The sequence below is a fragment of the Protomyctophum bolini genome, assembly GCF_963924005.1.
Source record: "Protomyctophum bolini genome assembly, chromosome: 10".
Classification (NCBI taxonomy): domain Eukaryota; kingdom Metazoa; phylum Chordata; class Actinopteri; order Myctophiformes; family Myctophidae; genus Protomyctophum; species Protomyctophum bolini.
In genome coordinates this window covers 12,347,733-12,375,396 of record NC_137871.1, presented here as the reverse complement: position 1 = coordinate 12,375,396, position 27,664 = coordinate 12,347,733, and the positions used below count along the sequence as shown (strand labels likewise).

Here is a 27,664-nt window from a genome sequence, read left to right as displayed (position 1 = left end):
GATATTATGAAATAATACCCATTTCACCCATTTCTTACTTTCCCCCCCAAAAATGTACTAAAATAGCAGATCTACAAGCACACAATGCATGCATGCGTCACCAGGCTTTTCCATACAGTGGAGATACGGTAGCATCACTAACTGTAGCCTACACATTGTGAGCTTGTAGATCGACTGTTGTCGGTATAGGCCTATAGGGTTTAAAGTAGGCTAACCTAGTTAAGGGCCCGTCAGACAGACACAGACAATTTAAACAGGCAGGCAGGCAGACAGACAGACGGACAATGTCCACATAGGCGAAACAAGACGGAGGAACATTTACCAAGATTAGAGTTAGGCTAATGAGCTGTTTGATGTCTGAGAGAGGAGAGCCATGGGATGGAGGAAACTGTATCAAAGCAGTTCAGACAGAGAAAGCGAGGATGAATGGACGGATCGATGGAGGTGAAGAAACAGAAGAAATGGAGACATGAAAGAAAGTGGCTTGATAAAAGAGATAGAAGACCACCCTGTCAGATGTGATCAACTTAGTCTCTGATCATTCATCAGTGACGTCCTCACAACAGTCTTGTATTGAGTTGTACTAGAAATGTACTGTAATTCTCCAAACTGTTAATAAATAGGCCTACTTCAATCAATCAATCAATCAATCAATCAAACAAACACTTATAGTTCACTATAGCATAGCATCAATATTGTACTAGCTAGGTGTCACACACACAGCGAGATAGGAGGAAAAAAACATCATAATACACATTTTCACTAGACAGTGTTGACACAGGGGAAGCAGAGAACATGAGGGGAGAGAGTGACAGGCTGAGGCAACACAATGTGCGTGGACACTGGACGGAAACGACTAAACGAGGTTGTATTTTTAAAAACATGTTTTGAAGTAGGCCTTCGCGGTGTTACTTGCCATCTCTACGTGTCGATGTCAGCTCAGCAACATGCCACCAACGAACAGAACAAGAAAGAGGTTATTAACAAACAGCCCCAGAGGACAGGAACAAAGAACAGGCTCCTGGGAGCCGCATCGAATGCAAGACGATGCCGCCATCTAGTGGCGTTACAGAGTATTTACGTGGCCCACCCCCCACACAAGACAACATCAACAAAATGGAGCCCGTGGCTCGACCATGACAATGAATGCATGTCAGATTGTGTGGATGAACCGCTGTACAGAAGTCCAGACTTTATCAAAACATAATATTAAAACAGAACAACAGAATATTAAAATTAACTTATACATATCTTAACCAACAAACGTGTCATCTTGTTAGACCCTATAGTTTTAATTTAGGAGTAGGCCTAGCCTATAGCAGATTATATTTGCACTAAAGTGCAATTAGGCCTATATTAAATAAATATAAGCCTTTATATAAATAAATAAAATGTTTCCTGTTTTTTCCCAGACATTACAGTCATCAACACGGCTCACTCACTCACTCACTCACTCACTCACTCACTCACTCACGCACACGCACACACACACACACACACACACACACACACACACACACACACACACACACACACACAACACACACCCACACACAAAAGCCCATGGGAGTAATTAATGGCCTATTCTAAGGGTGCTTTTTTATTATTAGGCCTATGTACAAGTTGCACTTGACAGTATGTAGGCCTAACACACATTGATACATGCACAACTATACACACATCACATTCATTATGCACCAATGGGCATATACACACTAGTGTCGCCTATATACCAGCTGCGTATCACTGCACAGAAACTCTGGTGGTGATATATCTGAACTATGTCACCTCCCCGTCACTCTGAGTCTGTGTAAAATATGGGTCATGTCCCTCACACTTCATTTCCTGCATAGTCTGTGACTATATATGTGTGTGTGTGTGTGTGTGTGTGTGTGTGTGTGTGTGTGTGTGTGTGTGTGTGTGTGTGTGTGTGTGTGTGTGTGTGTGTGTGTGCGCGTGTGCGTGTGTGTGTGTGTGTGTGTGTGCGTGTGTGTGAGAGAGAGAGAGAGAGAGAGAGAGTGAGTGTGTGTGTGTGTGTGTGTGTGTGTGTGTCAAGATGTGAGTCCTATTTCAGACTGTTTCCGGACGTTGCAGAGTCCCCTAACAGGCCCAGGGCCTTGGAAGAGGCCACGCCAGCCATGACTTCAGACTCACAGACTGTAACACCCATGCACGTACTCTCCCCTCTCTGTAATGGAAACATGACTCAAACAGCAAAATCCTGAGTGTTCCTTTAACTCTAGTCTTGAGTGTGAAATGTTAACCCCTTTTTTCACTCCAAGTTAGAGCAACACTCAAGGTTTTGAGCCCCACCACTGGAGATCTGGGACCAGTTGTCAGAAGATAGTGTGATGTTCTTCAGATGAGTGTAGGACGGAAGGAGGGAAGTGACACTGAGACAAAAGCAGCAATAGGTGGTTAAGAGCAGGGGTGGAGTTCATTTTACTGCACTGAGTACTGCACATAGTAATTTATTTTCAGTATCTGTACTTTTCTTGAGTATTTGTTTTTTATACTACTATATGACTTTAACTCCACTACATTTCAAAGACAAATATTTGTACTTTTGACTCCACTACATTTCTAGAAAGGGAAAAGGTACATAATGCATTAACCCCTTAAGCATCGTTTCAAATATATTGATTGATAGCCAACCTACAAGCTCACAACAAATCGTGATGTGACGTGTGGTGAACTTGTCGATATTTGTACAGTAGTCATTTGGAATAGGTATTTTTTAACTATAGTAATATTTGACAGAGCACCTTTCACATCTATGCAGTACTACTGGTGTTTAGTACTTTGTCCACTGGTTAAGAGCAGGACAAGCTCTAGATTTGATAAACGACTATATCAACTGTCTGAACGAAACACTACATCCTCGCTATATAAGACGTGTGCATACAACAGCGACAAAGATAACTTCAAACTGTCATTTATTCACCCCAAGATTAATGTTAACAAACTGCTAATTTAGACTGAGAATGCAAAACATTTGGAGGATCAATGGGACTCCTAGGCAGGAATCATCTGTATCTTGGAGCAAATATCTCATTGGTAAACTCAACAAAAACTATTTTAGATGGATCTAGTTGAATCAGGGATTACAGAACAGCTATTTACACTGGGTCTTGATTCTTGAACCTGTCTCCTCCTCTGAAGAAATTCAAAGGCAACGGTGATGTTTAACATGTTTTGACTAGTTGTGTCTAACTACGCACAGGTTGATTATTACATACGTGCTACAGCTGAACACTGGAAAGCCCTTTTTTCTTGGTGAAGCATAAAGACTAAGTGTTAGGTTGGTAAACTATCTAGGATAGAACCTGCACAACTTCTTAAGTGTTAGCTTGGTCTAACCTGATGTCAAGACACGTTGTGTTAGATGCATTCTGTAGAAAACTCCACCCAGAAGTGGAAAACTAAGTCATCTGGCATGGTACATTGCAAAGAAAAACGACTTGAGACGGCATATTCGAGGAAAATTCCCAGGACTTATTTTTATTAAGAGAATTATAGAACATAAGAGTGGGAGCAGACACCTGCATTTGTCAGAGAAGAAGGATCCAAATTCACTGTCTTTAAAAGAAAAAAGAAAGTGTGTTTTAGAAAAGCTGACGGCGACAGCAACGGATGGAAAACGGGAGCTATGTCACACGCAGGGTCGTCTAGGAGACAGTTCAGAGGGTCGTCGTCACTGTTCCCGGAATGTTTCACATGTTCGTCTTCCTCTTTCTTATGGACAACACTCTTTTTTAGTTTTTTTTTCAACACGCTTTTTTTTTCCTTTTCAGTTTTTTTTCTTCCTACTCTTTTTTTTATAACACGATTCAATGATAAAAACAGGAACATGAGACAGAAGCAGGGAACTCACTGCACATTTAGAGGTCTAGAAGAATCACCCATATAGCATGGTAGAACCGTTAATAAAACGTGAATAAAAGGTCGAGCCGTAGCAAGAGCAGGGTAGGGGACGGGGGCAGGGGGGAATGGGGTCTAATCGGCGGATATAGGGGTGTTAAAAGGGGGAGGGGGGAGAGAGAAAACACAGGAATACACAACTCACAACATAGCCAATCCGGCAGGGACGCACTTTCTACACCAAACAAGCCTTCAACAATCATGAAATGCCATTTAAAAAAGATTTTAGTGTGTTCATCTTGCTTGCAGACACTTGATATGACCACTGCAAATCTGCAAGGCGCTCCATATTTCAGCTTTTGCTTTTTTGTGCTAAAAATCTGTACGGATACTTATAAAATCATTGATAAAAATATTCCTCTGTTAACAATACGCCTTGGAGGGAAACCATGTGAGAGACTTGAGGGGGGCCGGGGGAGTGGGGCTGGCTGGCTGGGGAGGGGTGAAGATGAGGAGGAGGAAGACGAAGGTTCGGCAGTGTTGCTACTCAGACTTGGCCTCCTCTTTCGCCTCCTCTGGAGCGGCCTCCTCCTGCGGGATGGGAGAGGAGAGAACAAGGTCACGAAAAGAAAACAAAGCAACTCCTAACCAGTGTCCTAACCAGTCCAATTCCTCATCAAACTCATTTCTGCACAGAACATATTTGTGTACAGAAGTTAGAAAATCAGTGTACATGTAGATAGAGATGATTAAAGCATGTTATATCTATGCGCTGTATGCTCTCCGGTGTGTGTGTGTGTGTGCGCGCGCGTTGCATTCACCTCATTGGTCTTGGCTTCTCCATTCTCAGAGTGGTTCTCCTCGTTGGCCTCTGCCTCTACCTCCTTCGCCTTCTTGGTCTTCTTGTCTTCTTTCTTGTCGTTCACTACCTTCTCTTTCTGCAAAGGAAAGGCCACAGGAGAGGAGTCTGTCAGAGCGGCGTTCCAGTGCTCCAGAGACAGGACTGGAAGCCAGAACCTGATGCTATATACACACACGTCTTACCTTTGCTGCCTTCTTAACCTTTGGTTCTGCCTTGGGTGCCTGGGGTTTCTGCGAAAGAACGCAATTTGTGATTGCCTGCACGTTTTCTTTTTATTCGTCCATTCATATGGGCTTTCATAGCCTACATACTTTGTAGTTGTATTCATTAATGCATGTCTATAAATAGTACTGTATATAAAGTAATAAAAACATGTACAATAATGTCTTACATGTAATAACTCATTTTCCTATATATTAATCTTGTTTTTTCTATAGTTTGTATTTTTTTATTTGTATATGCTGTGGATTAATGTGTAAATATGTATATATTTGCTACTGTACACTGGAATGCACTAACATCACCTCAAGTCAAATTATTAATTGAGAAAAACGTATTTGGGAAATAAAGTTATTAATGATCTTCTGAATCTCTTCATTTTGCCACCAATCTGGTATTAAATATGAATATATAAGATTGCTGCAATTGTGTATTTATTAACAACCAGTCCAGCAGGTCTTAGTTGCCCTTATTGAATGTAAAACAGATGTGTATTGCGTTAAATGGTGTAATTCAGAGTTTTCAAAGACATTATATGCTTCTGTAACATATTTTCTATTGTTTTGCATATCCTAGAGCAATTATTGGAGTAGTAAAGTAATAGCAATTAATTTTAGGGTCTAATATGTTAAACTAAGATGATTTATATGTTTTTATTAGTGCATATTCTATATTACCTTAAAATGTTTTGTAAAATGGCAAAAACTACTTCTGTACTTGTTTTTATGTATCACAAAGCGCATTCATTCTTTACAAATGAATAAGGGGTCTTTTAATTTACTTTATAACCTTTTTACCCGTCTATATGTGGTTATTGATTGCATTTAATCAGGTAAATAGGTAGAAATTAGCTTTGTGGCCTCGGAATGTGGTGCTTACCGCAGATAACCGAGCTGATCTCCTCTGGGGCTGAAAAAGAAAAAAATAAGTTTAATTTGGGGCTTTGATTTACACACAACTACCATCTGAACACTGCACATGCAAATGTGACTCATTATCTCAAATCATTGGAAAATCTAATACATATTTGTAAAAAGTTGATTATAGAAGATGTATTGGGTGTTGTGTGGTACGGTGGTCTCCTACCTCCTCCTTGGCCTCACCATCTCCTCCCTGTTGATAAAAAACACAAATGTAACAAATTTAGTCAAATTTTAAGAAAATGTTGCATCATTAATGCTTTCCCTGTCCGTTATAACAACAGCAAACGCTTGTTAAACGCTCTGGCTGTATTTTATGAGTGGCTGTGAGGAAGCGAAGAAAACTTTCTCTTTTCATGTGAAAACTCTAATTTATTTTCAATAGGCGTTGTTTTAAATGTGTAGAGGCATGACATAGTGGACTATTGCATAATTTCAGAAATAGACTTTGAGGTGTAAACTCTAAGAAGCCATGGACCCCTACACTGAGGCCCTGGGCCCCGCACTTCTCTTTCCCCCACTCTGTTCTTTCTCTCATTCAATTCATGGAGCTCAGATTTGAAAGCTGGCGCGGGAGCTTTATTATAAGGGGGAGGGACCAACCCGGAGACTCTAGGGCTCCTCCAAGCGGCAGCGGGACGCCATCGCAGCCATTTGGGACTACGAACAAAGAAAGAAAATATATAATTTTATCGAAATGCGACGGCGAATGTCCGTTTTTAACCTCAAAATGCAAAGTAAAGGCACTAGTGCATTTTCTGGTGACACTTTCGGGCGGTTTTAGGGGCCGATGTGCGATACGTCGAGCGTTTGTTCTCGGCAAGTCGGCGAGGAAAAGGTAACGGTAGACAAGAGCTGCAAAGCATGGCTGCTGCTTGTGCTTTAACTGCATGGAGACCGAAAGACTTCTGACTCCCCCAAAGGACAGCGGCTCGCAGGAGAAAAACACGATTTATAAGCCGCAGACGATCGGGAAAATATCCATTCAAACACACAAAAAATACAGATTATATCTAGAATATAGGCAAAATTTCCCAGCGACGGAGCCGGTTTATAATTCAGGTTATAATTAAGTAATGCCTCGCACCAGGGGGATGTCTTCTCTTCATAATCATTTTACATTGCATTCATAGTCGAGATTCCGATCTAAAGTACATTTTCGTCGCCTCGTCAGAATTACGTACCTTTCTCTTGGGCATGTTGGATGTGCTGGAGGGTTTTTGTTTCGTACAAAGTAAAAAATTTGTTATTTTCTTGTGTGAACGCGGGGGTTTTTCAGTGCATGTGAAGACGGGTGTCTTATGCTGGGGCAGTGTAGTAAACACACAGAAACACAGCAGACACCACACTGGTTGAATGGGGGGAGGGGTGCGGCCAAACCGCCCGATTGATGGCTGCGAGGGCCAATCGCGTGGCGCCATTCGGAGCCTGCTGCAGAACACTTGGGAGTTTTTTTTCCCTCGGTTTTTTTCTCTTCTTTAACCCGAAACTACACGAAAATAACCGATCAGGAAAATAGCCGACCCGCAAGCTCACAGTGCGTTGCCTCCGCGACGCGCGGTGGGCTTGCAGATCGGCTATTTCTTTCGGGGCGCGACACCGTCGTGCGACTGGAGCACAAATCTACAGGCATTTTCGGAGGAGCCGGGTTTTTTAGCTGAATGCCCCCTTGCAGAGAGACGAGAGGAAAGCCCATAAAGACAGAAAGAAAGAATTAAAGTATTGCATATGTTGTTGTTGCCTCCCCCTTAGATGCAAAATGAGCCCAATGTGTAGCTATATTTGTGTGTATATAGTTATATATACGCGAGTCCCCCTTAATATTTACAAGCCACAACTCGCATGCTGGCGCGGTCTTTGCATTTCTTGCAGCCGACCTTGCTTAGTTGTACTGCAATGACTTTATGTCAGTGCTTAAAGAACCGAACGACGAAACGCCAAAAATGACGACAATGTTTCACTCGCTGTTGTGAGTCCAATATGGCGCCCAGTTCCTCTGCCGACACGTTTTTTTGTTTGTCAGTCGAGTCGGCTTTCCCTAAATTCATTTGAAGAAAATGCTGGAGGGTGACGGCCGCGCCAGACGCCACTAGGTGGCAGTATTGGGCCACAGACAGGCCGTCGAATACATTTATTATAACTCCCATCGCATGGGGGGGCGGGGGGTGTCGCTTTGGCCGAAAATAATAGATCTACAAGGTGACAACACCTCTCTTGATCTACAGCTTGCTAGCTTGTATATCAGTTGTGTTTTTGGCAAGCGACACCCTCGTACCGCGGAGTATAGACTGGATTTAACAACAATGAGCCCAGCCTCACTTCTCCTGGCAGCAGGGGCGCACAAAGAGCACAACTATTGCAAAAATCACAGCGGGGTCTTCCCCTCTGTTCTCCAGCCAGGCACACAAACATTCTACAATACTAACAAACACTGTACAGTGTACATGCGGATGACGAGCATGTTTATAATATGAACACATCCATGTATACCTACTTACTTACACAATATAATCAGACAATATAGATACAGTAGGCGGGCCTGGCTAAGATGTATACAGTAGGTCGAGTCCACTGATTATTTCATGATATATTATAGTTAAATAGCCTAATAAGCCTATATTACTGTGACAGACGTACAGAGAAAGCAAGTGAGAGAGAGAGAGAGAGAGAGAGGCGGGGAAGGAGTTGAGGGGGATGGATGAGGAATGCGAGGTTCGCTCATCCAGTGTCGGCTGGGGGAACAGAACAGAACAGACCAGACGCCTTTGCGCAGCAGAAGACAATCTGCGCTCCGCTGCACACAACAGACGTACGAAATCAGGGCTAGGGAAGTTTTCCTTCAGCAGTCGACTCGCCGGGGAAGTGTAATTGTTATTATTGCTGCTGTTATTGTTGTTATTACAGCCCAGTGGACCTGCAGCGTCAACGTCGGGGATCGAACATGGTGATCAAAGTGTACATCGCTTCGTCCTCTGGCTCCACTTCGGTAAGCAACAAAAGAAAACAGAATCTCGTCTATATGTCTACATTTTAATTTATTGTTGTTCTATGTGTGACGTTAAAGTAGTAGACCTGCGATGCAATGCTAATGCTTAGTACTTACTACTAGGAGCACGAAATGATTTGAAGTTTTCCATTTCGCTGAGTGATGGACACATCAGATGGTCCACTCGACTCATCACAGCGCTTGGTGGGTTACGGTCTATGGTGGTGCCTGCCTTTATAACACTTTGAGACAGGGAGCGGTGGTCTCTTATTCCCTCTCTTGGACTATCTTTGCTCTTAAAATGTGAAAGGGAGGAAAAAATAGACTTCCTCTCAGTCGCAAAGAGGAAGTCAGTTATGTGGTACAGCTAGACAGTTGACAGTTACTCTGTCTGGGGGGACTCTAAATAAGGCAGCAACGTGTGTGTGTGTGTGTGTGTGTGTGTGTGTGTAGTGTGTGTGTGTGTGTGTGTGTGTGTGTGTGTGTGTGTGTGTGTGTGTGTGTAGTGTGTGTGTGTGTGTGTGTGTGTGTGTGTGTGTGTGTGTGTGTAGTGTGTGTGTGTGTGTGTGTGTGTGTGTGTGTGTGTGTGTGTGTGTGTGTGTGTGTGTGTGTGTGTGCAGTGCACGCGCTCTGTTCTCTTCGCACTTTGGTCAGTTTCTGTGAGTTTCCTGGTGTAACAGTTTAGTCATTTTCACCCAGGAGGACAGAGAGAGAGAGAGAGAGAGAGACCAAAATACTGTATACGGTATATAGCTCCTGTAGCCAAATGTCCATCATCCATCAGGGCAGAGTGGACAGCAGTGAGTGAACATGCAGCTGAATGTGGAAAACTGCAGCCAATGTTTACAGCTGTTGACAAAGGGAGTGCAGAGAGAAGCAGAGAGAGGGAGAGTAGGTGAAAGCAGAAAGCCAGATGTAGAGCCTTGTGATATGTGCTAATGGCAGAGAGAGAGAGACAGAGAAGTAGAGAGAGAGAGAGAGAGGCAGAGAGAAGTAGAGAGAGAGAGAGGCAGAGAGAAGTAGAGAGAGAGAGGCTAGGTGAAAGTCAGATGTATGCCTAGAGCCTGCTGAGATGACCCAAAATGTTTATGGGAAGCAGAGTATGTGAAAGTCATATCAGACATGTGTGCTATAAAGCCTAAAATATGCTTATGGATCAAATATCGATATTTGATATGTCTCCCAGATGTCCTGCTTTCTCTAGACGTACACAATTCAACAGTTTTGTCTTTATACTGACATCAGTCTTCAGAATCCCAGTCTACAAGGGGAAGAGGACAGAGGGATTACTCACACTGTCAAAGGATCCAATTCAAATAAGAATTGCGATTTCAGTTTTCATATTGTTAATTGAATTGTCTGTCTGTCTGTCTGTCCTGTACAGTATGTACTTATATGTACTGTTATAATAAAACCTTCACCCTAACTCAAGAGGTCCGACCTGCAGTTGTGCATTCAGAGATGCTCTTATGCACATTGCAACAAGTGGTTATTTGAGTTACTGTCGCCTTTCTATAAGCTCAAACCAGTCTGGCCATTCTCCTCTGACCTCTGGCATCAACCAGGCATTTTCGCCCACAGAACTGCTGCTCACTCGAATTCTTTTTCTTTTTCAAACCATTGTCCGTGTAAACCCTAGAGAGAGAGAGAGAGAGTGTGTGTGTGTGTGTGTGTGTGTGTGTGTGTGTGTGTGTGTGTGACTGTGTGTGACTGTGTGTGTGACTGTGTGTGTGTGTGTGTGTGTGTGTGTGTGTGTGATTCATAGGGGAGTATTGGGAATTTCAAGTGAATTGAATTATAGTGAAAATAATGTGTTAAAGTGGTTGTGATTGTGAAGTTTGTATGCCAATTCCTACAGCGGTTGAGCTAAAAAACCCCATCGTTGTGTGATGTGTGGAGGGACAGAGGAAGGAGTGCTTGTTTTGCCTCACATGATAACCTATTCAGTGACAGTCCACCACGGTTTGCCAAGTCGGAATGCACTCCTCGACGTGCAAGGCCATTGGCTGCTCGGCGTTGGCACGGGCCTCAAGGCATCGCCGTTGTGCCGACAGCGAGGCCTCGAGGCTCGCGAGGCCTGCCTTGATTTCAAGACCGTGAAGACTTTAGTGAACTGGACCTGAGCTGGCTCTGTACTTGGACCACCTTTTTCTGTCAACACGTGTCATGGACACAAAAGGCTCTCAGAATATGGATGCTGGGGATTTAAAGTCCTTGCAGTTGTTAAACCTACGCAGGACGTTGGTTTGATTGATATTAGACAGAAATGTAAACAGCACGAGGTAAAGTCAGACATTTGAGCTAAAAAGAAAACACGGAAAAGTTTTACTGTGGTCCTCTGTATTGGCAATGGGCAATACACCATACACACGTCTCACCCCTGTGTGCTGCACTCAGCTGTCCCACAACCCCACAGACCCTGAGCTGCTGATTTCTCTGGTTCCACCCAGAGAGGAGAGGAATGGCGGTGATGCAATCATCCAGACCTTCACATAAGCAGTTGACAGTTTCTCTCAGACCTGTTGATGCAGTAACGGCCCACACTCTCCTCACATGTTTCCAATCATAAGAATGCAATAAGGCGTGTAATTTAGATAAGATTAGAAGCATTACTATACATTATATCCTTGCTGTATACCCGAGCAAACCATTGCGGCGTCGTTTACCTTTTTAAAGCCCCTTGCTTGTGCCTCTCAGTCTGGCTGTTGCCAAACTGTACATTACAACAACATTACGAATGGGCTCCACTGCAGACAGACTCACAATAAAGATAATGTATGTTTGGCACCTATACACATAATCTAGATCAAAGTCAGTACATTAATGAGAACAATAGAGAAAAACAAAAATAATGTTTTACAGTAGCTCATAAGCTCACAAATCAGCAATCTGGAACATGTTTGAATGAATAATAGATTATTATTATTAGTATGTACAGCAACAGTAAACTGTGTACAATGTGCAGTGGTTGGAGATGGTTTCTCGTCCCTACTCCTCCTTCGAGAAATGTAGACGCTGGTGTTACTGTCGGGCAAGACACCTATTGGTACCTCCTGATGTGCAATATTTCCCCTGGCCTGGAGGGATTACATTTTAGCTGAGTGGTAGCTGTTTCATGTCTCACGCTCCCAATGAGCAGGTTGGTGCCTGGCATGGTTTCCTCCACCGTTTGCGTTTCGATGGGCGAAACTGAAAAAATAATGCACGTTGTAAAGGAACTTTTGATAAAGACCCTATATTAATGCATTTACCACTAGATGAAAACTAGCTTAGTGTATTCTGCACACACACACACACACACACACACACATACACACACACACACACACACACACACACACACACACACACACACACACACACACACACGCACACAGGGGAGGGGAGAGGAGGACTTTGTATAATGTCAGCATGATTGAACAGAGACCATATCCAGTTGAGGGACTTTATTGACCTTACTGTAACTGACATTTGCACATAGGCTGAGCAGCAGCCTCATGAGACAGGACAGGACCGCTCAACCACTCAAACGCCGCCAGCATCCGTATTCTGGCCCGTGAGCTTGTCCATCGGCTATTTTCAGACGTATGATGTGGTTTAAGTGGGAACAGAACATGATCTCAGTGCTGTGCATGGGAGCAGCAACACTCATTGATCTTTCTGCAGCAGTGAGTGGCTGTCTGTCTACCACGAAGCACTTCCCTGCATCCACATGCTTTGACCCTATAGTGTCCGTATTCTGGACATACTGTATCAGAGAGCAGCAACATTTGCCAGAAATAGCAGCTCTATCTCCAGATTTGGAATCAATCTTTATTGTCACATCTCAAGTAAGTTGGGTGAATGGTCTACTTGTGCAGTGTTTCAGTTAAAGATCTGCTATTAGATGAAGAGATTTGTTGTTGCAGTTAAAAAGGAAGGGGCCAAAGATAGACCCCTGGGCGACCCTGGCCAATATAAGTGCTAGTTTTTTACCTAGACACGCATGCACGCACGCACGCACACACACACACACACACACACACACACACACACACACACACACACACACACACACACACACACACACACACACACACACACACACACACACACACACACACACACACACACACACACACACAGGCATACAGACACCACACAGAAACACAATCGCACAAACCATTTAAGAGAACCTTGCCTTTGTGATCAAGGAATTAGAGAGCTATATAAGAAAACAATCAGAGACACATGCACACATGTACGTTACAGCACTGCATCATTTGTATCCGTCTGTCAGATAAGAATCATGCAGGCGTGCCACCTCCCTGACAAGTAAACAAAAGTGCTGCTGTGTTTACACAGCATGTCAATTCATCACATCTAATCCACTCTGAGACAGGCTAATCTCCTCTCTCTTCACTGACACCAACTCACCAGAGACACGTTAGTGGATGATTGCCACACAGCCTCCCATATCTATGATTCGGATATACATTACGATGACAACTATTTGGGGGAAAAGACAAGCTGAATATGTCTTCATTTATACTCCCTGTCGATGGCTAAACTGCTGTCTTCAATTCAATTCAATTCAGTTCAATTCAATTTTTATTAAAGTGCCAAATCACAACAATTCATCTCAAGACACTTTACAAAAGGAGCAGAGACCCAACATTGTCCCACCCCGAGCAAGCATTTTTGAGTGGTGCAACCACTCCTATAGATAGCTATGTGTGTCCCTGGGTGGGTCTGTCTGTCCGTCCGAGCACAAAATAGCGTTTGGTTGGTTTTCACAACCAAGTGTCACTGTTGCACAGTCTAACACACACACATATTAACTGTATATATGATGATTTTGTGTGTTACAGTACAGTACATACAGTAGAGGAACCCCCTGGGGACCCCCATATAGTAGCCTCGGAAACCCAGACGTTTTATTTCCATATAGTAACTGTCATTTCTCAACCATTTCGTACGCGGGGCGGCTTGCCGGATCCGGCCCGGCCCCCCATGGCACGTTCCTGGGGATCTGGATGTTGCGGGGACCCCCCCCCCCCCCCCCCCCCCCCCACATGGTAACTCTGTCATTTCTCATCCATTTCGGATGAGAAATGTGCATGTTCTGAATGTTCCCGAGGACCCCTCGGGACCCCCACACGGAGTTGCACCAGTCACTTTTTTTGTGAAGCATTGAACTGCTTTCGAGCAGGTTGGCTCCTTGCATGGTTTATTCTGCAAATGGTGTATGACTGTAGCCTGGCATGGCGAGACTAATATCACTGACTATTATAACTATTATTATAACTATTATATTATATAATATATATATATATTATTATATATATGTATATATTATTATATATGAACTATTACGTCATACATTAACTAATATGACTGCGTGTATGAATTGGTGAACTTAATGCATATTGTAAAGCACGTTGGAGAAAGGTGCTATATCACCTTTTCACCTTTTACCATTTTAACTTTGACACTTTAGTGTCAAAGTTGTACTATGGGAGGCTAATTGGGCTTTATAACAGCTCTCTGCAATTCTAGTTAGTCTCATTGACAGTGTCGTCTGAAAGGCAGATGGTAGCTGATAACCTCCTGAGCAGTCACGGCTCCACAGACATGGGCTTTTAATCGAATCAGAGCCTATGAATTTATGAAATGGTGTGATCGCATTTCACTGTCCAGCTGTGTCTGTTTGCTAATCTAATCGGTGTGTAGCTATAAGCTGGTCAACCGTAGAACAGTAGATGAAAAGAGGATTTCTGGAAAAGTATTTCCTCACGGCCCCCATAACCCCCCCCCCCCCCCCCCCCCCGGCCGAAGGAATGATTCCAGGCGAGGGAGAGTTGAAGTTGGGCCAAGGAATGCGAGATATTAAAAACATCATGACCAGGCAGACCAGTCAGCAGCGGTACTGTCCCAGCGGTGCTCCAGGCGGTTCCACAAGAAGTTCTTTGACCGAGAGCACAGTGGAACCATTGTCTGGTGCTAGAGAGCACACGTTTGCTTTTTGTTAGAATACCTATTATTTAAAAAAGGACTTAAATCATCATTACTCATTTCCCATTTGACTAAGGGCAACAAACATCTGAAAAATCACATTGTCAGAGCATAATGCTCTACAACTTAAAACAACAAAGCAATAGTAATAATAATAGAACAATTAAATTGTAGCTTGCTGAGCACACAGTGTGGATGATGAAAAAGACATACTACTACTACTATACTACATCCAGTGGACCCTATTTTCCCAGTTGGAAGACCTTGACTTCGCTGATGATCTTGCTCTCCTATCCACAAACCACAACAACATGCAGGCTAAAACTGACAGGCTTAGCACCTTCGCCAGACAGGTCGGACTCAGTATTAACACCTCAAAAACACAAGTGTTGTGTGTGAACTCCACCCCCACACAACCCATCCTTGTCAATGAAAAACCACTCGAGTTTGTGGACGATTTCACCTATCTGGGCAGCCTTATCAGTAAGGACAGTGGGGCATCAAAAGACATCAAAGCAAGGCTGGGAAAGGCTCAGGATGCCTTCTCCCAACTCCGATCCATCTGGAAATCCAAAAAATATAGCCTCAAAACGAAGATGCTCATATACAACAGCAATGTCAAGTCTGTTCTGCTGTATGGATCTGAGAGCTGGAGAGTGGTCAAGACAGACACAAGGAAAATAGAAGTGTTCCACAACAGATGCCTAAGACGTATATGTCAGATCTTTTGGCCAAATAAAATATCCAACAATGAACTGCACAAACAAACAGGGAGCCAGAGCATTACCAAGGACATTACACACAGACGACTGAGATGGCTAGGACATTGAGGATGGAGCAGGACTGCATCACAAAGGTGGCCTTAAGATGGACACCACCAGGCAAAAGAAAACCTGGGAGGCCCAAGACCACCTGGCGCAGAACTGTGACGCAGGAGCTGGAACAGATGAATCTGTCCTGGGGAGAGGCGCAACATGCTGCCAGGGATCGAATGAAATGGAGAACGCTCATTGAAGCCTTATGTCCCATTGGGGACGAAGAGGAGTAACTACTACTACTCATAATAATAGCTTGAATTTAATCTATCTATATTGCGTATATTTCATGAACGCAAGGACGCTTTACAAAATGAACCAACAAACAAACCTGAGTCGAGAGAATAGGTGTCTTTTCAAGGCAGCCTTAACCCATTTTGGGCGGGAACCCCTTTTCGTGTTTTAAACATTATGTTATAATTTAGCTATTGAAAAATAGCCGATCTACAAGCTCATACAAGAGCTTGTAGGTCTGCTATTTTTGAAAAATCGAAGAAACATAGCTTTTTCAGAAAACTGTGTATGTAGAAGACATTTTTATAATCTGATCTCAGGTCAGAATGGGTTGATTCCAGCACTAGAGGACGAGGGAATCATAATTCACTACAATCACAGTCACAAGTCTGCACAGCCGTCACTGTAGATCAAACCCGTGACTTTAAATGACTTAATTTGATGCTTTTTACACCTTTCTCTCCCCCATTTTAGTCATATTGCCTATTTATTCCTCCCCACACACACATTCCTGTGTGCCTGTTTGTCACTGCTGTTTACATCCTACTGGCTCACCTGCCAGTGAGGAGCCCCCACAGGGGAGGAATCAGAGAGCCTTCATTCATCCTACACTCCTCCCACCCAAAAGTGATTATCAGTTCAAAACCATGTGCCTTTTAATATATGTACTCCTATTATGTGTAAACATTATGTTATAATTTAGCTATTGAAAAATAGCAGATCTACGAGCTTGTAGGTCTGCTATTTTTGAAAATCCGTGAAAATGTGGCACAAATCTTATATTCTTTCAGAGTGAACGTTTTTAACTCAAATCTTTGCTTCTGGGGGGTCCCTGGAATAACATATTTTCAGATGGGTGACGACGGTCAATTACATATATTTTTGGGGTCCTTGACATGAAAATGTATGAGAACAACTGACATAGAAACATGGGTTTTTCAAGAAAACTGTCATTTGGCATTTAGAAGACATTTGTAGAATCGTCCTCAGGTCTAAACGGGTTAAAAAACATATAAGGCCTCGTCTTCTCTTTGCATCTGAACCTCGCAGAGTGTTATACCAGTAAAGTGTGTGCGTGCTGATGTGACGTAATCCCAGCCCTAGTAGTAGTAGCGTGAACCAAAGTGCTTCACCCTGAAGAATTGTGTCATCATGACTCCCTGGAGATGCCGCTAGAGTTACAGCTGATTCTGTGGGGTAGGGTTAGGTCATGCGTCCCCTCCCCCATACAGAAACTAAAAATACAGCTTTTATGTCTGGAAATGTACTGTACAAGGGAAGCGACCAGAGAGAAAATGTGTATATGCTGGTGGGAAATAAGGAGCAGGAATGACATTTTGACTAGTGCTGAGATGACATTCCCATTTTTGTTTTGTTTTTAGTTTTTTTCGATATAAAGAGAGAGAGAGGGGGGGGGGGGGTTCTGGCTCAAACAAGTGCTCTGATTTCGTATTTTGTTGCCCCCCTCGGCATGTTACTCTACTCGCACTGCGTATTGCGCGCATACGTAGAGGTAGCGACGGCACTGGTTAAATAAACTAAAAACAAACTAAAATGTAATCATTTTTAAATGAAGGGGGAAAACAGCTATATCAACCTCTGCTTCCTTCCTTAGTCGGCACGATAATGTAGCCTAATATAAAATATAGCCTGTTCAATAAGACTTCAATCTTATGTTCAACTCATGAAGAAACTAATGTAATTGAGGGCTCTGTTATTATTAGCATTAATATGACTATAATTACTCCAGATTGAATAGACGTTTTGCATTAAGGCAACACGGAGTGAATTGACTCCCAACCATGGATATACATGGTTGATGGAATCAGTGTGGTATTGACGTGAGCCCGAGTTACATGTTCAGTGTATCAATCAATACCTGCTAATTCAGTACTCTTGACCTCGTTCTCATTGCCAGAGATCTGCTCCCATGGATACGTACGTCTGGGGAAATCTAAGCACTATAACAAACCTTTGCTCTAATAGAAAACCATTACTGATGCCGTCCCAATTTCAAAGACCGTTCTAACGTCTTTGCATTGGCCCTTGTGCATCGATTCCACCCAGTTTTAGCCCATTCATTGAATTTAGATGTCACCACTATAGACATTTCAGTAGGCAGAGTTCTCTGGCTGTGTGAGACATCCGCCCACATCCACACAAACCCTGATTAGCCCCTCCCCTAATGACATCATTCTATACAGAACTCACTGTAACTTCTTCTTGATGCGTTGTTACATTAAAAAGCTAACAATGACTCAATTATTCAGGTCTATGTTTATGTACTATACAGTATATACGGCTGAAGCTGTGACAATGATGTGTTTATTTATCTGGCATGGTCCTTTAACGTTGACAGCCGTAGTTTCTGTAGCTTTGTACTGTTGAAGCTCTTGTAGCAGGTGTGAACGCAGCATAAGAGTAGAGAGATACACAAGAAGTAGTATAACAATAATGAAAATAAACGCTGTCCTGGCCATTAGCACCTGCTGCAGGACCTGTAGGTTTACCCTGCTTGCTATACCAGCGCATGCCTGTTACTCGTCTGGCTGTCTGTCTCTCACTCAAACTGTCATTCTCTCCCCCTCCTGTCTCCCTCTCTCCCCCCCCCCCCCCCCCTCTCTCTCTCCCTCTCTCTGTTTCTCTGCTGTCTCTCGCTCCATATACACATAGATAAACGGAGGGGGGGGGGGGGGGCAAATGAGACAAAAGCAGATTGTTTATTGCCACACCCAGCCTAGACCATGGATGGAGGATAATGGACCGGGGCCCTTTCCAAAGCCCCACTAAACTCCTCCTTAACGCAGCAGGCCACATGGCAAAGGCCCACAAGCAGACTGGAGAAGGGAATTATCGCTGTGCAATTAAGAGTCGGCCAGTTGGGAAACGAGCCAAGTAGTCCCTTCAAATTAATTTCACTTGGCGATGGTACAATGCGTCAGCTTGTGGGGTGAGGGGTGGGGTGAGGGGTGTCGGGACCATGAGACAAACGGAAGTGGACACTGTCCGTGCTATACTGGCTGCTTGTATTGTTGGGTGTTCAGGGATTGTGTTTTGTTTCCACTTCTGCAGCGCATATTTTGCACACTAGTATACCTACCTGCAAGTCAGTCTGTGTGTATGTGTGCGTGTATGCGTGTGCGTGCGTGCGTGCTTGCCATATACTGTATACACAGAGCAGGTGGAGAGAGGCGTATCGGGGCTTTGACCCTGGCGGTTCAATGGTCATGTGATGTGATGATTCGCAATGATGAACCGGAGAGAGCATTCGGAAGCACAACATTGATGCTCATTGCCGCCATGCCTTCCTGCTGACAGCTGTCTGTCTGTCTGTCTGTCTGTCTGTCTGTCTGTCTGTCTGTCTGTATGTATGTCCACATGCCTGCCAGTTTGCCTGTCTGTCTATCTCTCTATCCTGTCTCACTTACAGTATATGATATACTGTACGGTAGTAAGTGTAGTTTAGTACATAGCATTGGCTACAAAGACAGAAAATGGCCTTTGAGACAGGCAGACACATATATACATTATTATTTATATTTCACATATGCGGTAAATAATCTTGTGTGCGTGCATGTGTGTGTGCGTTGTGTTGTGTTGGTGTGTGTGTGTGTGTGTGTGTGTGTGTGTGTGTGTGTGTGTGTGTGTTGTGCTGTGTTGGCGTGTGTGTGTGTTGTGTGGGTGCGTGCACACTGAGAGGCTCTGTATAGCAGGCCTTATTAGGAGTGTGTTTGACCGGTTAGCTACTCTCCAGTCCCAGCAGAGATCTGACTTCCGTATGGCCTTATAGGGCCATCCTCCACACACACACACACACACACACACACACACACACACACACACACACACACACACACAGTATAACTGGAGCAGAAGCGCTCCCATTGTGTTTCCGTACAGCAGCTCGCTGTGTGTTTGCAGTGTGAACTTTGTTCTGAGCAGGTCAGATATCTGGCCTGTTTAGTGCCATAATAACCACACAATAACACAATGCCATACTGTACATACAGTACAGGATGATAATCCACTGTGAATGTCTGCAGCCTTTACTGTGTGTGTGTGTGTGTGTGTGTGTGTGTGTGTGTGTGTGTGTGTGTGTGTGTGTGTGTGTGTGCGCGCGCCGTTCTTAGTGTGCCTGTGCTTCTCATAAACTTACAGTAGATATCATTGCTGTCATCGGGCAGAAACCTTGTATCTCCAAGTTTCAATGCGTTTTCAAATGTTTTTTTCTGTAAATGAATACCCTAGGCCTATTTATCATGTATTTGTGTGAGTGTCACACAAAAGTAGCCACAAGTAAAATGCTGATCTACAATGCATCGTGATAGCTATTTTATTTTTGCTATTTCTGAAAGATATTTGAGGTGAAAGTGAAAGTGGGTCTGTCTGGTTCTTATAAATATTTAAGCAATGAAAAGTGCTAACAAGTGCTTGTGACTAAATATGAACTGAATTGGATCTATTGGAACACATTTGGTTTGGAAGACAAAATAGCACAACCAAACATGTTAACATCATGAATGAATAAACCAAACAAAACAATCCCACCCACCCCTCAACCCCCGGGACCAAAGAAGATGCCACAAAATGCACACCTGCTCCAAGATTCCTACTGGTTTTGGATTTCCTGAAGAGTATAAACTGTTTTTGGACATACATGGTTTCCAGCCGACTGCAGCGATATCTAAAAAAACCAGCATAGATAGGTCAGAACTTAAAGTGTCCTACTTCCCTGTTCCCAGACCACCTTCCTCATTGCTCTGGATACAGAGACCTGCATAGAGCAGAGTGTCTTCTTGTTCTGCATCAGGCAGGGTGATTGTATGGGGCTGCATACTTAGTTTAGACTAGTCATTGGTTAGACATGGGTTAAGGTTTAGGTGTGCTGCCCCGTGGGAGGTTAGGTTTAGGGTGAGGGTTTGAGGTAGGTTGTAGTTGTAGGGCTAATGACTGGTCTAACCAATGACTAGTCTAAACCAAAAACTGTCTAAACTACATACATGTGCTTGCGCGCGCGCGCGTGTGTGTGTGCGTGCGTGCATGTGCGTGAGTGAGTGTGGGTTTAGAAAGGAAGTGAACACTCGGTTCCTCTCTTATCACAACGTCTAGTTCCTCCTGTCCTCCTGCTTCTGTCTTGCATCTATAGGGCAGAAACTAACCATTATTTTGCATCTATAGGGCAGAAACTAACCATTCTTTTGCATCTATAGGGCAGAAACTAACCATTATTTTGCATCTATAGGGCAGAAACTAACCATTATTTTGCATCTATAGGGCAGAAACTAACCATTATTTTGCATCTATAGGGCAGAAACTAACCATTATTTTCATAATCATTGATCAGAAGTTCGACAATTGATCATATAATTAACATTAGAGTAAATTAAGTGCAAAATGATGGTATAATGTTCACCATAAGTTATTTGAACCCAAATAGGCATTAGTCAAAAAACCTATCAATGTCATTTTATAATGTGGAGCAATAAGACAAGCACTCAACATTTTGATTACGTTTTAAAACAGCCCATGCTGGAAATATCTTGCTAAATCTTACATTGATCGATTTGTTGATTGTTGGATGAATCGTTTTAACCGTACTTGCATCCAAACAATGCATTTCCTCATGACCAGATGGTATCTTAGTAACAGCCCGCCCAGTCATGTCTGTGTGCTGTCTGGAGGGCAGAGAGGAGGGGAGGGGAGGAGAGGAGAGGAGAGGAGAGGAGAGGAGAGGAGAGGAGAGGACAGGAGAGGAGAGGAGAGGAGAGGAGAGGAGAGGAGAGGAGAGGAGAGGAGAGATAGGCTGTGTGGAGGGCGGAGAGGAGAGGAGAGGAGAGATAGCCTTTTGTTTTGTTTTTGTATTCTTTCTTTTCCACCTTTCTCCCTCTTCCAGCTAAAAGACAATGGAGCTTGCACAAAAATGAATTTCACCCTCTGTTTTACCCCTGTAAACCTGTGATATAGAATGGCGGGTAAACGTATCATATAATTTCATTCATCATCTTATTAATAACTTATTAAAGGACAATTTATAGTTTATTTATGTAGGACAACCAAAATGACCTGAATATAATGTTGAGCATTAACACATTAACTGCCCGGTATTAATTCTTCCGTCACTGCCAGTGGTTTTTCAGTGAATACCCTTATTTTGAAGGCCCACGGGATCCACGACGTGAACCGGATGTAAACAAACGCTGCAAGTGTGTGACAGACGATCGTCTTTTCTTTCACCCGGAAAATATATTTTCTTTAGCCGTAATCATCTGTTCTTTAGTTATTATGGGGCTGTTGAATTTAGCTTGTTTTGACCAAAAACGCAATCTTGCAAAAGAATATGAGATACATTTATTTTCGTAAATCAGTTTTAGGCTACATCGAGGCGGATGGCGACGGGAGTTGTCACGTCCGGTTCGTTTCCGCTTGTATCCGTTGCTTAGCAACCTAGAACGAAGAGCGCCATCTATCGTAAACCACTGAAAATGCCCTTGCACCATCTTTGTCAGTCAATGTGTAAGAGGGTCGTGTGACAAAGTTTAACCGACTCCTCCCCCTGTCCGTTGACCCCCCCCCCCTCTACACAGATTAAGAAGCAGCAGCAGGATGTGATGGGATTCTTCACCGTCAATAAGATAGAGTTTGAGGAGTGTGACATCGCGGCCAACGAGGACAACAGGAAGTGGATGCGCGAGAACGTTCCAGAAGAGTGGCGGCCGGCCACTGGGAACGTCCTGCCGCCACAGATCTTCAACGAGAGCAAATACTGTGGGGTGAGAGGGCCACACACACACACGCACGCACACACACACAGTACACACACACACACACACACGCACGCGCACACACACACACACACACACACACACACACACACACACACACACACACACACACACACACACACACACACAGTACACAGTACACAATAGTATATCTGCTATTTTTGAGAACCACTGTTCTAAACCAACGTTCTTAATCCCAGGAGTTTTGTGAAAAGTGTACGCTATAGCTAAAATCTAAAGTAAAATTGTACGCTACAGCTAAAATCTAGAGTAAAAGTGTACGCTATAGCTAAAATCTAAAGTAAAATTGTACGCTACATCTAAAATCTAAAGTAAAAATGTACGCTACAGCTAAAATCTAAAGTAAAAATGTATGCTATAGCTAAAATCTAAAGTAAAAATGTACGCTACAGCTAAAATCTAAAGTAAAAATGTACGCTACAGCTAAAATCTAAAGTAAAAATGTATCCTATAGCTAAAATCTAAAGTAAAAATGTACGCTACAGCTAAAATGTAAAGTGAAAATGTACGCTATAGCTAAAATGTAAAGTGAAAGTGTACGCTCCAAAACTTTGGAGCCTGATCCAATGTGCAAATTTATTGTTTTTGCTTTAGGTTGTATAATGAAGCCATTTAATTGCAGTCTGCATCCAGCCATCCTAACCCATCTAATAAGACGCTTCACATCCGCCGGCCTGGAGGATGTGCTGGATTGAATGTCACACACACACACAAAATAAATAGTGTGCTTGCTCAGATACTTAACAACAGTAGGACACCGAGGGACATGTTTGTGTAAGACAAATAGAGAGACAGAGAGATTATGTATATATTTACTCCGGCATCCCTATCTTGGGCCAAAAATATCAAAACGTTTCAAACATTTTAGAAGGTTTGAAGGAAGGTCATTGCAGCTGTCCGTAACTCAGACATACATACATGGGGACATACATACATAGACACACATAGCTGTTCATTGGAGCGGTTAGGCATCACTCAAAACTGTAAGAAGTAGTGAAAATAGCAGACCTACCAGCTCACAACACGTCACATAGCTGCGACGTATGGGAACCATATAGACTATTATAACGGTCCTAATAATGCATAATAATGATAGAGCACAATCGTCCAGCAGGTAAACAGACAGCACCTGGTCGTATACATTCTCTGTTCGCTCTCACGGGCCTCCTTGATCAAACGCGACGCACCCGTCCGCTGGTCTCCAACAATAGAACTCGTCATAGACCTAGCCATGGCACGCCCCTGGGCACTGACGTCACCTGACCTTTTCTTTGTGACCACCGCGCTCTGACTCATGGTGCGTTACCCGTTCAAATCATGCAATAGAATTAATGGTGATGGGTCGCACACACCAAGAACTGCTTTAGTTTAGAAACAAACGTTTCGGCTGTCCAGCCTTGAAACGTTTCTCTATTATTCACTATGCAAGAATAAAAAACTAAAGCAGTTCTTGGTCGTGTGCGACCCATCACCGTTATTTCTATTTCACTGACCTGACCTGACATCTGTTTCACATTAGCGTCCCCCCCGCAGAGCTCAGAGTTCAGGGATCCAAGTAAACCGATCCCAGATCGATCCCGCCTCTCGGCTCGGAGGCCCCTTCTTAAGTTCTTCCGTCTCTTTTCTGTTCCAGAACTATGAGGCGTTCTTCGATGCCAGAGAGGAGAACGGCGTTTATGCCTTTCTGGGTCTGACTGCTCCCCCAGGCTCCAAGGTATCTATGCAGAATCTGTTTGTGTGCGTGTGTGTCTGTCTGTCCCCCTCCCCTGTATAGCTCCAGACCCCGTCTGATCCATTGACTTCAACCTTGGCATCTGTATCACCGAGGACCTAGCCTGGGCACCATTTCATTTGGGTATATGATCCGGTCGGGAGCGGATGATGATATCGTTACGTCATGTTGTAGTATTGTTTTGTAGTCGACAGGCAGGAACAACAGGCGTCAACTTTATTGAGGGAAAAGGAAGGTTCCTTCCTTTTTTCTCAATAAAAGCTACAGGCTACGAGAGCTTTTATTAATTTCCCAATACTACAACATGACGTAACGATATCATCCGCTCCCGAGAGGATCATACGGACTTTTGAAACAGAGACCAGGCTTTCCTCCGAGGTGGTGGAAAGCCTGGTGAGGCGAGGTTACCGAGGACCCACGTGAAATGGAAAGTCGGTCGGATCAGGGTCCGTCCAGAAATATCTATGAATCCACGAATCTGGATGGTAATGGCTAATAGATGCTGCATTAAGTAATTTCACTACAGGTACAACAGGTTTTGCATAAAGTGGGCCCTGATCCCGAAAAGTGTGCGCGCAGATGTTCAGATTTCCTGTGGTTAAGAAGACGGTTGTTGGTGTATGTTTATGTTGTCACGTTTATTTAATGTACATGTTGACGATAACCTGACATCGGCTTGCGACGCACCGGTGAACTTAAGTGTGTGTGATTGGCTAGTTCTGCTATATCGCATAGCTAAGAGCGACAGTAGCGGTGTGGGAAATGAACCCTGGTTTGTGTCAGGGGAGGCAGGCAGGGTTGCATAAGTTTAAGCAGTACAAAGTTACGGTAAGGTAAGCCGCTCAACACACATGAGAGAGAGAAAAACAGAGAGAGAGAGAGAGAGTTGTAAAAACATTCCTGCAGACTACTTCCTGCCTCACTGGATTATTAGGTGCTGTTTATTATCATAGTATCATATGGGAGACATGGCTTATACAGTAAGGGTTATTATTATATCACAATATTCACAGGTTAAAGAGCAGAGAGAGCAGTGAGGACAGGACGTCTGTGTTTATTTCTTTACACTGCTGTCAGGTGGAATGAATTTGTGTATACATTCATATTGTATTAAAATATAGAAGAGTTCTGCATAATGTCCAGCCCCATGGCCAGATTGAACACATGCTTTACGCACCATGCACACACACTCTAGTCTAAACATTACATAATCCCTACACCCAGGCAGGCCTCCTCTACATTTCCTGTCTGCCGCCACCTGTCTACAGTGAGGGGAGCTGCAGGGAGGTCTGACTGTTGCCATAGAAACACTGGGGCTTTCCTGTGTCACATTGTGGCGGAAGAATAAACTAATGCCCTCCATTTTAACACCTCCCTCCCTCCATCTGTCTCTCTGTCCAGGAGGCTGAGGCTCTAGCAAGGAGGGAACAGGAGTAGTTCTACCTTTGGACCACCGGCCAGGACTTAGACCAGGACCAGAACCCAGACCAGGACCCAAACAGACCTGGACTAGAGGAAGAAAAATAAATAAAATAGATAATAAATAAGCAGCTCTCAGAAACTCCATATTTGTAAATGACTGTGTCCGCCCAGCTGTGCCTTGTGAGAGGAGGTACCGTAGCAGAGCATGATGGGTAAAGAGGAAGTGCTCTGCTTCCTTCCGCTAACCTCAGCCCACTAAGCCGTTTGGCCTAACCACAATGCAAGTCAAACATTTGAATATTAATAAAGATCCTTAATATAGGCTACTAAGATAGGCCATTCCACGCCTAGCCACGAGTACGAAAAGGTACACAAAATGTACCCCCCCCCCCCCCCCCAATCGTGAATCCGAAATCCACGTGACATAAATCGAAGTCAGCCGGTAACAATTCAGCCAGACATCTCCTGCTCATTTCCTTCCTGTGTGAGATGAGTGTCGATGACGGCCAGCGATTCTATGAAAGACATTACTGCAAACGTAGCCACAATGTTGCCCTCCAACCATGTTTTGTTGACATAAGAACACCTATTTAGTCATTTTAGTCAGTCATTTAGACACCGACTGCCAACCTTTTTAAGGGAACAGAGTAATTCGACAGTTCAGAACGGTAAAAAGTTTTGTAAAATACATTTTGTATTCGTCGTACTCGTCTCGGTGGATAAATGTCCATGGTAGTGTTGAATGAAACATCCCTGTTGTGTCACGTATGGTCCAAATCTTCAACACCTCCGAGTTGCCTGAGGTCTTTATTGCCTTCATTTCGTCTTAATGCTGTTTGTAATTTCAGAACTGTTTTCTGTGAGTCGTGTTAATTGAGAATACAGGGCCAGCCCGTTCTGTAAAAGGTAGCAGGGGGGAGTGTGGGATGCATTATATAAATTTATATATTTTTTTTGTGTCGTTTTAGGGAAGTGAGAGAGAACAGTTACATTTTCTGTAAGCTTTCTGTTTCACTCTGTGTTGGTACTAAAGTCAACCTCAAACCTTACATCTGCTCCTATTTCCTCAGTTCAAATCAAACTGCAGATCTGTTTCTAATGACTTTCCCCCATTCTTAATTCTAACTGTTTAATCACAGCACCTTGATGCCACGAAGTGAATGTGCCCCATCCTGTTTCTCAATGAAAAGTGTTATTTTTTATGTATAATAAAAATATTGTGTTTACTGACTCTGACTTTTTCTGGTTAGTATTACATAAAGAAAATGAATGAAATACGCACTTCCAGTCGAGTAAGAGTCTTTATTAATAAAGATAGGGCTCCGCAGCAGCAGTCATACCAGACAGACAAACACGTTTCGGCGAGCAGGCCTTCGTCAGTGTCAAAATTTGGGCCTTATCCCGGCTTGAAGTGAACTAGTATTACATAAAATAAGCCATTTATATTCTCTCTGTCCCTCTATGACCTTCTAACACACACTGTTTCTGCAATTTTGTTGGTGATGAATGCACATTCAAGCATTCTCCCATCTTCCCTAGAACACAACATGATAAGAAAGAACCCCTAACTTAACAAAACACATTCCTCTTCAGATGCGCCATCAGAAGCAGTCAATTTCTCAACTAGAAATGCAGTCTGTCGAGGTGCCAACTTGCGAGTATGTATTGTGTGCAAGCAGAGCGCGCAAGTACTGCTACTAACTAATGTCTATTACAACTACTGTTCTAAATCCTTTAGACCCGTTATTGACTAACCTTGAAACGTACCTTAGTTACGTCACCATCAACAGCCATTAAGGCACCACCATTCTTACCC

At 43.5% G+C, this 27,664-nt stretch overlaps 2 protein-coding genes and 1 long non-coding RNA gene across 4 annotated transcripts in view; 2 read left to right on the top strand and 1 right to left on the bottom strand.

The window, feature by feature from the left end:
• The window catches only part of LOC308322782, a 486,306-nt gene that overhangs the window by 156,737 nt on the left and 301,905 nt on the right, over positions 1 to 27,664 (top strand). The gene's annotated exons all lie outside the window — the stretch shown is intronic.
• Positions 3,475 to 7,179, bottom strand: hmgn6 (high mobility group nucleosome binding domain 6). 2 transcript variants are annotated; one of them, XM_080773711.1, is made up of 6 exons: positions 7,047 to 7,179; positions 6,029 to 6,055; positions 5,822 to 5,851; positions 4,906 to 4,953; positions 4,683 to 4,799; positions 3,475 to 4,452 (listed from the first exon to the last, which is right to left on the bottom strand). In XM_080773711.1, exons 1-6 carry the CDS (start codon positions 7,059 to 7,061, stop codon positions 4,405 to 4,407), a joined length of 285 nt encoding a protein of 94 aa, XP_080629837.1. In that variant the 5' UTR covers positions 7,062 to 7,179; the 3' UTR covers positions 3,475 to 4,404. The 2 variants fall into 2 exon arrangements, with proteins under 2 accessions (XP_080629837.1, XP_080629838.1); XM_080773712.1 differs by having other exon boundaries at positions 4,906 to 4,944.
• sh3bgrl (SH3 domain binding glutamate-rich protein like) lies at positions 8,579 to 27,078 on the top strand. Its single transcript, XM_080773275.1, has 4 exons — positions 8,579 to 8,848; positions 22,476 to 22,661; positions 24,328 to 24,408; positions 25,828 to 27,078. The coding sequence occupies exons 1-4, from the start codon at positions 8,804 to 8,806 to the stop codon at positions 25,861 to 25,863; spliced, it is 348 nt and encodes a 115-aa protein (XP_080629401.1). The 5' UTR covers positions 8,579 to 8,803; the 3' UTR covers positions 25,864 to 27,078.

Excerpts from the sequence above, each read along its gene's own strand:
- hmgn6 (XM_080773711.1), bottom strand. Across the intron at positions 4,954-5,821 it reads GATCAGCTCGGTTATCTGCG|AAACCCCAGGCACCCAAGGC; the intron begins GTAAGCACCACA and ends GTTCTTTCGCAG. Across the intron at positions 4,800-4,905 it reads AGGTTAAGAAGGCAGCAAAG|AAAGAGAAGGTAGTGAACGA; the intron begins GTAAGACGTGTG and ends TTTCCTTTGCAG.
- sh3bgrl (XM_080773275.1), top strand. The coding sequence starts at position 8,804 with ATGGTGATCAAAGTGTACATCGCTTCGTCCTCTGGCTCCACTTCG. Across the intron at positions 8,849-22,475 it reads CGTCCTCTGGCTCCACTTCG|ATTAAGAAGCAGCAGCAGGA; the intron begins GTAAGCAACAAA and ends CCCTCTACACAG. Across the intron at positions 24,409-25,827 it reads CTGCTCCCCCAGGCTCCAAG|GAGGCTGAGGCTCTAGCAAG; the intron begins GTATCTATGCAG and ends CTCTCTGTCCAG.